The sequence below is a fragment of the Eptatretus burgeri genome, chromosome 8 (assembly GCF_056783735.1).
Source record: "Eptatretus burgeri isolate ZD-2024b chromosome 8, Ebu_testis_v1, whole genome shotgun sequence".
NCBI lineage: Eukaryota > Metazoa > Chordata > Myxini > Myxiniformes > Myxinidae > Eptatretus > Eptatretus burgeri.
The window spans coordinates 9838203-9852273 of NC_140968.1; the positions used below are offsets into that span (position 1 = coordinate 9838203).

A 14071-nucleotide genomic window follows, 5' to 3' on the forward strand; every position below is an offset into this window, starting at 1 on the left:
GCATGGTAAAAATTATGACATCACACGTTACATGGTTTGGCGGCCATCTTGGATAGAAAACGCACCTTTACCGATTAATACGAAACTTCACAAATGTGTTCCAGTACCCAGTTGGAAGCAGAATATAAATTTGTGATGTCATAGCTCACATGGTTCATCAGCCATCTTGGATTAAAAAATAATATCTTTAAACGTCTTTTTCTCTGAAAGGACTGAACAGATCCAGGAGAAACTCCACCACTATGACCGCCTCTCCATGACGAATAAAAAGTTCTCACCCCCTTTTGAGGTACGACGCAACGTTTGGCAGCCATAGTGGATTGAAGGAAAAATATTAATTAATGTTTACTCTGGAAATACTGCATCAATAAATGTGAAACATCAATTTTATGGTGGAACACTCATGCGGAATGAGGGTTTGAAATTTCAACGGGATCGGGCCTAGGGTTTGGCAGCCATATTGGTTTTAAGAAAAATATTAAATAATGTTTTCTCTGGAACTGCTTAACTTGAAGAAGCGAAAATTTGGAGTTATCATCCACCATCATGTTTGCACACGTGGTCCAAATTATGACATCACACGTCACATGGTTTCGCCGCCATCTTGAATTGAAGGATAAATATTAATTATTGTTTACTCTGGAACCGCTGCCTCTGTATATGCGAAACTTCAGATTTGTAATTCAGGTGATATGCTAAACAAAAGTTTAAAATTTCAACCTGATCGGTCACATGGTTTGGGAGCCAGAATTATTTATTTATTTGAATCTGGAAGCCAGTAATAACGAAATTGAATGCTTTGTGCTGCCCGGTTCGTAACTCATCTGTTCCGCGCCGTCTCGAAGCAGGCCTGTGTTTGTATCACTCTTAAATAATGTTTTCTCTGGAACCACTTTCCCGATCAAAGCGAAACTTTGTGACTGTCATCTGCAGAAAGTCCCATGTTGTATCAAAGGCGGACGGACTGGGTACCCGGTCATCACTGCCAGCAGTTATAAAGTGGCAGTTCTAGTTATTATTGTAACTTGTGCGGGCCCGTATGTGCGTGGCCGTACGTGCAAAAATAATAATAATAATAATAATAATAATAATAACAAATAAATAAAAAATATATTTTAAAATATACAATATTATATAATACAATTAATATTTTATATATATATATATATATATATATATATATATATATATATATATATATATAAATAAATAAATGGGACGTCAATCGTGATGTTATAGCACTGTGTCCTGTCATTGGTTTGGTAGATAAATGGCCATAACTTGGGAACTACTTGTCCGTTTAATATCAAACCTTGAAAAAGCACAAACTCCGGTCCGCAGCAATATACCTGGCATGTTTTAATTAGATCGGACCAGTGGTTGTCGAGAAACAGCGGTTGCAGACACACATACAGACAGACATACAGACACACATACAGACAAGCCGGTAGGCGCACATGGGTAGTCGACTACCCAATAGAACCTGACGCGATGGGCCCGTTCGATGGGGAATGACCTGAGGATTAAGCACAAGAAAATTCATGATTCTAGCTTCAAGGGTGATTCTGCAGATTGTTTTTTCGTTAAAATACCCCCACATTTAGAGGTTTTTCGGCCGTTGCTAGGCATCGAGCCAGTATATGAAAATATTGAAGGAAATTAAAACAAGTCTGAAGACGACGATTGTTCACGAGCGGTATTTGACGATGTAGATTGTCTCATCCTTGACTTCTGAAACAATGTGATAATTTTTGACCAAGTTATAAAAATGATCAACATGATGTGGTACGGGTGACAGGTTATTAGCTGAAAAATGTCGAAAACCCGGTTTCGTTCAACAACTTTCAAAATCTGACCTTTGCATAACATTTAAAGGTCACAAAACAATGTTGTGGACATTAAAATAAGGAAACAGGATACGTGCTATAGCTTATTGGAGTTAGTTCATCGAAGAAGGTTGAAAACCCGGTTCGATTCCCACAACTTTGAAAATTTGACCTTTGTGGCCTTTAAAGGTCAAGGGTTATGACCTTTGGTGCAAAACTTCCTCTGGAACATTCCAGAAACAATACAACATCATAAAGGCTATATGGCATTTCGCACTCCTCGGATTATCCATACTTTGATGAAATCAGCGTAAAAACAAACTTGAAGGGGGCGCCACGGGCAAGGTGCTGGAGATAGAGCAAAATAGTTTCAACACTTTAGGAGGGGAATGACCTCAAGATTATGCATAAAAAAATATTGTCATCCGAGCTCTCAAAGTTTGGGTGGTCATAAGATTTTTACGTCAAAATACGCAATTTTCTAAGTTTTTGACCTTGTGACCTTGACCTTGGGATGAAAATGAAAAATCTGACAATGACAAGTTTTAGTTAATTCATTTTGCGATTCAAATACCGAAGAACCCATTCCATTCAGTCAATTTCCTCAGAGAAGATAGATTTTTAATCCGACTACCCCCTAAAAATGGCTATTTTTTTGGGCGTGGCTCCGCTCACAATGGGCGTAGCCATGCCCTCATCCAGGAAAACACAACTAGACATTGATATCGAACACATAACCAAGTTTCATCAAGATCGGATCAAAGTCCACGGAGTTATGCTCTGGACAGAAAGACAAGCCGGTAGGCGGACATGGGTAGTCGACTCCCCAATAGAACCTGACGCGATGGGCCCATTCGATGGGGAATGACCTGAGGATTAAGCACAAGAAAATTCATGATTCTAGCTTCAAGGGTTAATGCTGCAAATTGTTTTTTTCGTTAAAATACCCCCACATTTAGAGGTTTTTTGGCCGTTGCTAGGCAACGGAGGGCTCCATAGCAACGGTTCTTTCTCACACATAACTAGGATATACCATGAACCTACCGTACCAGTTTCATGTATATCAGACTCATAGTCTCTGAGATATAACGATCTTCGTTGTTTTATTGTTTTCGACCAGGGTTCATTCAGTCTATCTTCTCTGACAGTTTTCATAGGATCCGGCTGGAAATTGTTGACAATATGGCTGAATGTACTGCCCACAGTCGCTCATGACCCGATTGTTGATTTTCGAAAAAATAATTTTTTTATGATTTTTAAAAAATTTCAAAGTCCCGTTGCTCGGCAACCAAAGGGGCGTTAGCAACCAGTACCTACGCGGCACAACGAAGTCATAAACTGGTCCTACCACCCAAATTTCATCGAAATCGAACAACCGCAAGGAGGTCAAAAACCCCTGACAAACGCACACATGGACAGACCAACACCACGACCAACAAATGACCGCACTTCCGGTTGATCTCATACATGAATACATGACATCTCCCCCCCCCCCTCCATTAAGTGTGAGAATGCATTAAAGATGAACACAAGAGTAATGAAGACACGACTAAATAATACAAATATTGTTGCGGGGCCGGGTATCGGCGGCGAGCACTACCGCCAGATGGAGCAGTAGGGTCAGCTACACCGAACACCCGGAATGTATAGGTCGTCACCCCGGATAACTCCAAAGCCGATGGGTCCCTTATCGGATCGAAGTTCGCCAATAGGTCGACCACGTGGGGCAGGGTCGATTGCCAATTTCAATTTACCTAAATACCCATGTCGTCCAAACTACCGGGGAAATTCACCCTCGACGAGGCTCGTACGGAACGAGCCGCGAGCGTGCTCGAACCGTGAGCGACCCGAGCGGATGATCACCGAGCTTCCGTCGGTCCAAATGTCCCTTTACAGCAGCAAACAGCCTGGTTATTCCCCAACATGCACCGCGTTCAACCAATAAAAGAAAGACAAAAACGAACCGATACATTTAACACATGGGTTTATTTATAATGGGGCAGGGAGATCACACAAGAAGCAGAGTTATCCGAATAATAGAAAAGCACGTATGTACAGCCAAGAGCACTTAACAATTTATTACTTACTGGACTGGCGCCGCAAACACACACACACACACGCACGCACGCACGCACGCACGCACACGAAGCGGTGGCCACAGCCTTTATTGAGGCTTCCAGCTCAGATGGAAAGGCGAGCTGAAGACCAGAGCCTGCCTCGGACCTGTCCACCTCGTGTGGTCTTCGAGCTGATTTGAACCGGGCACCAGTAAGAGGCGAGCCGAACCCAGACACCGGCGGGCCGCGATCAGCCTCCCGAGCTCCGTTCAGCGCTCGTGCCGCCAACCAAACCTCTCCTCGGTATCTTCAGAGAGACGGCACGCACCCCTTCTGGTTCTTGTCAGCAGCAGTATCTCCCAATCTCTCCCTTGGTGTTGGCGGCAGGGGCGCCGCACGCAACCCTTGCGGCTCTCGTGGGGAATGGTGTCTCTCAAGCTGCAGGTCTTTGCTGTCCGAACGCACCACACCCTTATTCACCCTGTCTCTGGGGGGGGGGGGAGACGCCTCCACCCTCCTCGCTCTCACTCACTGGACGGTTTTGGCACGCAGAATCCTTCATCGCCCTGTCATTGGCCAAAACGAGCGGCAAGTCCATTGATTGGCCCGGGGGTGTGGTGATGTCACACGGACCCCTTTCTCCCTGTCGTGGGATCTGATTGGCTGAGCGGCGGTCACCCCACCCATAGCACGCTGATTAGTCGAGGGCCACCACGAGGCTCCTCCTTGAACTCCGCCCACCAAACAGGCAGAGGAATATTATTCTGCGTGGGCTCCGCTCACCAAACAGCCAGATATAACGAGAACTGTATTCTGTGTGGGCTCCACCCACGTACGCGCTGACACGCACGTAGGCAATGGCGTCGGCCAGAGCGAGGTGAAGGTGATGCTGGCGTTGTCGTAGTTATGAGGGGTGTAAAAATGAAAGAAAACCCTGACTATCAAAGTAACTCACAGCGCAAGTACATTTATTCACCCATTAAACGAGGGACGGGGACCCCAACTAAAAAAAACACATACTTACCGATAAAACTGTTCTATAGGACCTGCATGTTGAGTGCTCATGGCTTTCAGATTCGGAACAATATCATGAACATGTGAATATTGGCAACAAATCGAGGCGGCTAGGCCCCTTTGGAACTCCGGATGATCATCGGAGTTCAAAGCCAACGGACGACCCCGCTGGTGGTTCTGCAACAGCATCATTGGGGTCAGCCTAAGGGAGTGGTGCAGTACCATCTGAAGCACCAACGTCGCTCTTCACAGGTTCAAGAAGTGACGAGACATCATTTGTGAAGATGACAGGGTCACAAGACCGATGCCGGACATGATCAAGGTGTCTCCGGACGACTCAATTGTCCTCAAGTTTGATCTTGTAGGACAACGGTCCTCGGCCCTCTTGAGCTCCTGACCACTTACAAAGCTTTTGTCCGTAGCCTGATGGAGTACTGCTCTCCCCTCTGGGCTGGTGCTCCTGCCTCCCACCTTTCTCGACTTCACGCTGTCGAAACCAGGCCATTTAAGATCATTGGCATCTCCCGCAATGAAGCTGAGTCTTTGGGCCTCTCACTCAATCACCGCAGGTTGGTCGGTGGTCTTTCTGTCTTCTACCGACTCCTCTCCAGCCTTGCCCCCCCTGCTCTCTCTGCGATTTGTCCCAACCACATTTCCACAGGGCGCTCAAGGTCCGCCAACAACCCCCTTCTGGTAAAACTACCAAAATCACGAATCACTGCTCATCTTCACTCTTTCATTCCTCTTTTTTCCCGCCTTTGGAATAAACTTCCTCACTCTATTCTTTCCCATTCTTCCCTCCAGGCTTTCAAAACAGCTGTTCACCACCACCTCTTATCTTCCCCCATCCAAATCCTCGATCTTTTCTACCCCCGATAATCCACCCAAGCCCACTTCCTTCAATTCTCCTGCTTTCCTTCCTGAAAGTCCCTGTAATGTCCATCTTCTCCTCGCCATGTTCCCCGTCCCATCCCCATCCCTCTCCCTTCCACAGTTCACCTGTGTCTGTTCCCCAATGTTTTGTCCCTTCCACTCCCGCCCCTCTTGTCTCATGCCTCCTTGCTGTGAGTTGTGTGTTCGCTCTCATACGAGCCTCGACCAAGGTATACAAAAAAAAAAAAAAAAAAAAAAAAACGGTCCCTCGTTTTTGTGACCCCTCCCTGGTAGCCTTTCCGTGACCAAAGTTTTTCACAAACTCCGGGTCCCTGATGTTTATAGAGTGCTGTACTGCATGTTTGTCATGATGAAGCGTCTGTTTCCACTGATTTTGATGCACGACCGACGCCGCGTCTGGTCTTCAACAATCCAGTCGTGTACTCAAACGTCATTTCATCAGCAGCTCAGCTGGTGTCACCCCCTATTGTAGGGTGGGGATTGATGCGGTGAGTGAAAAGCAAACGTGATCACACGACCACACGAGTGGATCGTAGTGGACTAGCACATTTGAAGACTGCAGCATGTCTTTTGACTTCTGGAAGGCTGATGATTCCAGAATGTCCCATTTCCAGCTGACTCCTTCTTTTAACAGGCAATACAGTAGGCCAAGCATGGTAGCAATGTTTGGGATTTACCTGCTGTAGTACTGCAGCATGCCAATGTAAGCCTTGAGCTCAGAAATGTTGGTCAGAGCTGGAGCATCTTTGATTGCTCTGATCTTCTCTTCAGTGGGACGTAAACCTTCGGCATCGATACGATGGCCCAAATAGGTCACAGACGGAACCATGAACTCGCACTTGTCTCTCCGCAGGCGTCGTCCAGAGTCTGAGATAATGCGAAGCACACGTTCGAGGTTGTCACGATGATGAAGCTCTGAGTGGCCAATGACTAGGATGTCATCCTGGTAAACGACAATGTGTGGTTCAGCAGCGAACAGGCTATCCGTACAACGTTGTTAGATTCCTGGTGCTGCTTTGACACCAAAACTCAGATGGTCGTATCTGCAGAGCCCCCGATGCGTGTTGATGGTGAGATGTTATTTGGAATCCTCATCCAAAACGACTTGGAGGAAGGCCGATCTAATGTCAAGCTTGGTGAATGACTGTCCTCCGCTCAGTTTTGCGTACAAGTCATCGATCTTTGGAATGGGATATTTGTCCCAGGTGCAACATTTGTTGATCGACATTTTGTAATCCCCACAAAGTCGCATCGCTTTGTCTGCCTTCACAAAAGGAACAACTGGAGCAGCCCAATTTGAGTACTGAACTGACTCAATAATGTCGTCGAATGTAGCACCAAACTGGCAAAGCTGGGCAAGGTGTTTCAGGTGAGCTATGAATTCCGAAATGGACTGTGTCGAGGTTTGGCGACACATGTAAAAATTGAATCGACTCACCATGACTGGGGGTGTGGGTTCGCAGTTCTCCTTCAGAGCTTCCACAAGCTCGGTGTGTGTTAAATCCATTGTGGTGCTTGGGGCATGGCGAGATTCTTCCCAATAGTAAACGTCTCGCTGCCGCATACCGACATCAGGATTGCTTTCTTCCTGGAATCATCCTCTATGCCGTTAGTTTGGTCGTAATACTGTAGAAGCTCAATGTACGCCTCCCAGCTTGCTTCGCGCAGGTTGAACTCATCAATACGGCTGAGGGACATGGTGATCGAGTAGCGTATGCAGGGGAATATCGAGTTGGTAGGACAACAACTAACTGCAAAGGCTCTGCTTATTTTCCATGCGCTCAACAGAATCCCATCCTCGTCGCCATATAATGTATCAGGCAGGGAACAGTTTAAATGCACCAACTATTGGTAGGGCAACAACTACCGAGGAGTAATGCTGCTCTCAGTGCCGGGCAAGGTCTTCACTCGGAATTATTCACTGTAAGTCATGGAATTATTGGATCATGGGGTGTGGCGCTGCCGGTACTTGTGCGGGAGGATGAAAGTCCGAGTTTTCAGGGCCTTGGTACTTCCAGTCTTGCTCTATGGATGCGAGACTTGGACTCTGACCAAGGATCTGAGATGGAGACTTAATTCCTTTGGTACCGGGTCTCTTCGGAGAATCCTTGGCTATTGCTGGTCGGATTTTGTGTCCAACGAGCGGTTGCTGGGAGAGACTCGGATGAGATTTGTTACCTGCATTGTCAGTGAGCGTCAGTTGTGGCTGTATGGACATGTGGCTCGTTTTCCTGACGCTGATCCTGCTCACCAGATTCTCTCAGTGAGGGAGTCTCGTGAGTGGAGGAGGCCAATGGGCCGACCACGTGCCTCATAGTTGAAGCAGGTTGTTCAGCATCTCAAGGAGATCGGGATGGGCCTGGCGTCTGCTTGGGGGAAGGCCAGACGGAGGCCCCTGGAGTACCGGCGGAAACTGGACGCAGCGACACGCTGTTCTGGCACATGTGAACCCTGAACCTTTTGACCAAATTATTAATTTGTCTTCTCCATATTCTCAAAATGAAGCTTTGTTGAGAATTTGATAACAAAAGCTCAAATGGTAAAAAAAGTTATCGCATAAACAGACAGACAGACACGCACACACACACGCACGCACACGCACACACGCATACACACACAAACACAGACACACACAGAAACACATACACACAGAAGCACAGACACACACACACACACAGAAACAGACACACACGCACACACACAGAAACAGACACACACGCACACACACAGAAACAGATACACACATACACACACACACACACACACACACACACACACACACACACACACACACACAGAAACAGATACACACAGAAACAGACACACACAGACACACAGAAACAGACACACACAGAAACAGATACACACAGACACACACATAAACAAACACACACACAGAAACAGATACAAACACACACACACATAGAAACAGACACACATACACACAGAAACAGAAGCACAGACACACACAGAGAAACACACACAGAAACACAGACACACACAGAGAAACACACACAGAAACACAGACACACACAGAAACACAGAAACACAGACACACACTCACACACAAACAGCCACACACACACAGACACACACACAAACAGACACACACACACAGAAACAGACACACACGGACACACAGACACACACAGAGAAACACACACAGAAACACAGACACACACAGAGAAACACACACAGAAACATAGAAACACATACACACAGAAACACAGACACACACACACACACACACACACACGTAGAAACACAGACACACACATACACACAGAAACAGAAACACAGACACACACAGGGAATAACACACACACAGAAACACACACACACACACACACAGATAAACACACACACACACACAGAAAGAGAAACATACACACACACACACACACACACACACACACACACACACACACACACACACACACACACGTGATTGCGAATCAATCCCCGTCTGCTGCTGCGGGGGAAGGGCTATAACAAATTCCAACACCTGTCACCTGAACAAACCCCAAGATTTGCATTGAAAATTAATCCTCACTCAATGTCCAAGCAAATGATGTTCACCTGCACCAGGTAAAACCTTCATATCATTTTAAGTGAAATTCATATTACATCAGCTCGTTCATGTGATTTTAAATCTGCATTTTTTTTAATGTACAGTCAATGTTCCATCAACCTACAGTTATCTACTTCTGACTTCTGATGACATTCATGATCAGATTTCTCCAAACATCCCTGTCCTGTCCTACTTCCCAAAGCTCCAACAGAGAAAGCTTGGTTGCGGCCTTCCCTCCATCCATCCAGGACAAACACAAGTCCTACCTCTACCTCTTCTTCCCTCAACTATACCCAGCAAGGTTGTCTTCTCCAGGCTTTCGTTTTCTGCGCTTTCGTGATTTGTGCTTCTAATGTACAAGTAGTGGACCAAAAAATGGGAACACCAATGTAAATTCACTTTATAAGGACTTTGGCCACCACGTGCAGCCAGTACGGTCTGTACGCGCCCTGGCATAGAGTCCTCCAGCATCTGCAATTCTACAGGTGGGATTTGGCGCCATTCTTCCAGAAAGTCAATCAACTCTCACTTGTCTGATGGAGGTTGAAACCGCCGTCTCAGACGTCGTTCCAGAATATCTCATAAATGCTCGATTGGGTTCAGATCTGGTGACTGAGAATGCCATGACATATGGATAACATCGGCGTCGTGCTCATCAAACCGTTGGGTGACCACACGTGCTCTATGGATGGGGGGAATTGTCATCCTGGAAGACGCCTCTCCCGGGAGGAAGGAAACACTGCAACATGGGGTGAAGGGTGAAGCCTGGGTTTGAATCTCAACCGAGCTATAAACTGTCATCCTGGTGTTTCACGTGCAGGGTGATTCAATAATGTGTGCCATCCATTGGAAGATCATCAAGCCGGAGGACCCGTCTTCCGGCACCGGTCATTGGTGGATGTGAAAGATCGCACGGTGTCCTTTATGAAGAGCGGCGAGCTATCGCAGGCACCCTGAACAAATTCTAAATTCCTGCCTGAGCCTGCAGAGGGTGTTGCATCAGCAGCTTACAAAATAAGAAGAAGACCATCATCCTGAACAAACAAATTATTGTTACCTTCAGTCATCGTTGTGTAATATATAAAGTATTGAGACCAGTTGGTTTATTGGGTCAATAAGTGTTCCCTGGTAAAGACCCCACGATAAAGGTGCGAAAAATTGAGAATTCAAGTTGTAGTAGTAGTAGTAGTAGTAGTAGTAGTAGTAGTAGTAGTAGTAGTAAATAATAATAATAACTAGCATCCGTTGAAGACAAAGTCTTCGATATCCCCCAGCATGGTAAATGAGGATTAACAAACTTATATTCCCTAAGCGTGTGCAATATGTACGTGAAGTTTCCCCTTCATCTGACCAGCCGTTCTGGAGAAGGTGTTTGAAGCTTTTAGGATAAATTCAATATGGCCTCCAAACCATGTGACCGATCAATTAGAAATTAACAAACTTCTGAAAGGATGTCTTGAGGAAAGTGTTTGTGAAATTTTGCCTCAATCTGTCCAGCCGTTCTGGAGAAGAAGATTTTTAAAATTTATTAATTTTCAATCCAAGATGGCTGACGAACCATGTGACCTATGACATCATAAATTTATATTCTGCCTCCAATCCTCCAGTGGGATACGTGTGTGAAGTTTCGTGTTAATCGGATGAGGTGTGTTTTTCTATCCAAGATGGCCGCCAAACCATGTGACTTGTGACGTCATAATTTTTACTATGTATGCAGACATGATGGAAGATGATAGTTGCAAATTTTCGCTTCGTTAGGTTATGTGATTCCAGAGAAAACATTATTTAATATTTTTCTTGAATCCAACATGGCTGCCAAACCATGTGACCTATCAATTAGAAAATATCAAAAGGCACCAGTTCACCACTTGCTTGATATGTGTACCAAATTTCGTAAATATATCTTGAGGGTATTTGTAGTTAAGCTCCGGAAACGAAATGTGACGGACGGACGGACGGATGGACGGAACCCATTTCTATATCCCCCGCCAACTTCGTTGGTTGGCGGGGGATAATAACCATTCTATTCACACCATGAGGCACATAGGGCTGCCAAGACAGTTGGACTCATCACCACTCCGACGCAGGATACTTGAATGGCTTATTATATGAGCAAGCTGGTACTCATTTTGCCAACCTTGAAAGAATGACAGGCTGAGTCAACCCACCTGGTGTTATTTGAACAGATAAACAGAGGCTCAAACTCAAGACCCTGAGATCTCAAGCCAGACGACACCTTCACCGTTAAGCCAACACCAGGTGGAGTAGTAGTAGTAGTAGTAGTAGTAGTAGTAGTAGTAGTAGTAGTAGTAGTAGTAGTAGTAGTAGCAGTAGCAGCAGCAGCAGCAGTAGTAGTAGCAGTAGCAGCAGCAGCGGCCGAACATTTTATTGACGGTGAACTCTCAGCATGGAAAACAGGATTTGGGGTTCTAAAAAAATGATACAATAATCAAAAACAATCGATGGTTATTTGTCCGCATTTATTAATGCCACGTTGGGCATATGTCCTCGGATGAAACACCAGTGTCCTTTCAGAGAATCACACAAAGCACAAGCCACAGAAAAGACAGCAAGGAAGGCAGTTTGCAAATCAGCAACTAGAATTGTCATCAGCAGTATTTTGTGTTTTCAGTTTCACCTCCAGGGACACAAATGATCCGTGGCTACCATCATGGATCAAGTTTTCTGTGTTGGCTTGTTTACATAGGGCAAGCTGTTCCAGTAGGGCCATTATAACTTACAATATCATATATTATACAATAACATGCATTCAATTAATATCAGAGGCAGTGGTCATAACATCGACCTCACAGGATCTTATTTTCCTCAAATCTCTGATTTATCGACCATCCTGCTCAATGACGAGTCTACGGTTCACTGGAGTTTACCGATAATGAAGGTCCTGCTCGTTGTCACAATATCACAGCATAAATAATTTGAGAAAAGCAACCTTGTGAGGGTCGAGGGTAAGTTTCTGAGAACGTGTCATGTTGTGGGTTTTTTTGGGGCGGGAAATGCGGGTGCACCGGATTCCATTGTCACTTTTAGTGGTTTTTCGAATGGAGAAGCAATTGCTCATCAAGGTTAGGGGAGATGTGACACGAGGAGATATTAATAATAATGTGCTCGTATATCTCGTCGAGGATGGGCTGTTTACTCGACTGTGATCACACGCATGGTGTTGGTGTGGCCGGTTCCCGCACGCCACCCGGTGACTATCACCACGATGTCCTTGGGATGGATGAACTTCCTGAACTTGCCTGGGGTCAAGCACAAGTTAAAAAAAATATATTAATAATAAACATAGATATTCACTCGTACATAATAATATAATAGCAGTAATTCAAAGCCATGAGGTCTGATTGAGCAACATGAATTGTTAAGATTTCAGAACCCATTGAGTGCTGCTATAGTACAATTCCACTATCAAAAATGTCCTTCGCATGTTGGTAGTCAACACGGTTTGTGTGTCATACACATGAGCGTGTCTTTCCTGAGATCCGAAGTTCTGGCGGAGAGGAGGGGATTCATTGATGCGATTCATTTTTGTCAGTGAATGTACAATGAAGATCAATTGGTCATGTTAATGAGGTTGTTTTTCGTTTGCTCAACTATCAAGCCAAATACAATGTGCACAAAATGATTACCTCCACCACTGAAGGTGAACGGAGGTAATGTTTTTATCCCTGCTTGTTTGTGTGCGGGATATCACAAAAAAGTTGTTGACGAATTCGGACAAAATTTGGTGGACATGTTGGCTGTGTGTGTGTGTGTGTGTGTGTGTGTGACAAGGAAGAATTTTTGAGATTTTGGTTCAGGTCCGAATCTGGATCCAGCCCATCAGTGGGTTACAAAACGTAAACTGTTCAGCTTGGCAGAGGTATGCGCTCTACCGAGTGCCGTTCGAGTTACCTCCACCACCGAAAGTGGATGAAGGATGTGTGTTCAGCCCTGCCTGTTTGTCTGTGAGGATGATATCTCAAAAAGTTGTGGATGGATTCAGACGAAACCACCTGGTGGACAAGATAATGGATTTTCACATTCATCAGCACCTTTAGGTTCTTCCAAGTAAAGAAACACTTGATGATCTACACCGAGGTTTCCTCTACCAATGAGCGAAAGTGAGCGATGTGTAAGAAAGCTTTGAACTTGTGTGACTTGGAAATCCATTTGTACTTTCTGCCTCAAACTCTCGTGATTCTGAAGCCTCAAAATGAAAACTATGAGATTGTTCAGCAAGCTTCGTCAGATGATAACATTGCCCCATAATCCAACAATTTATCGTTCGACAACTATGATAATAATGACCTTGTTTCAATGAGTAAACAACCCTTTCACGTCCTCAATGAGGTCACACTGCAGGAGCGTTTCTCCTGAGATGCTAAGTTTTACAGGAGAGGGATTCGTTGAGTCATGTACAAATCTTTAAAATGTAGCAAGTATTAACAAAATGAAGTATCAAATGAAAACAAGTTGTGAAAGAAAAAAGTTTGATAGGAAGAAAGAAAGAGAAAAAAAAAAACAAGACAGGAGAAAGAAAAAGGGAAAGAGAGGGAGGTTGAGAGAGAGAGAGAGAGAGAGAGAGAGAGAGAGAGAGAGAGAGAGAGAGAGAGAGAGAGAGAGAGAGAGAGAGAGAGAGAGAGAGAGAGAGAGAGAGGCAGAGAGAGAGAGAGAGAGGCAGAGAGAGAGAGAGAGGCAGAGAGAGAGGC

The 14071-nt window shown here is 45.1% G+C and overlaps 1 protein-coding gene across 1 annotated transcript in view; it reads right to left on the reverse strand.

The window, feature by feature from the left end:
* Nucleotides 1-11823: 11823 nt before the first annotated feature.
* LOC147021066 (pyruvate kinase PKM-like) overlaps nucleotides 11824-14071 on the reverse strand; it is a 48724-nt gene continuing 46476 nt past the window's right edge. The window contains exon 11 of the mRNA XM_085890796.1: nucleotides 11824-12622. Within this exon, the coding sequence (XP_085746922.1) occupies nucleotides 12516-12622 (107 nt within the window). The 3' untranslated portion in view covers nucleotides 11824-12515. The remainder of the gene's footprint in view (nucleotides 12623-14071) is intronic.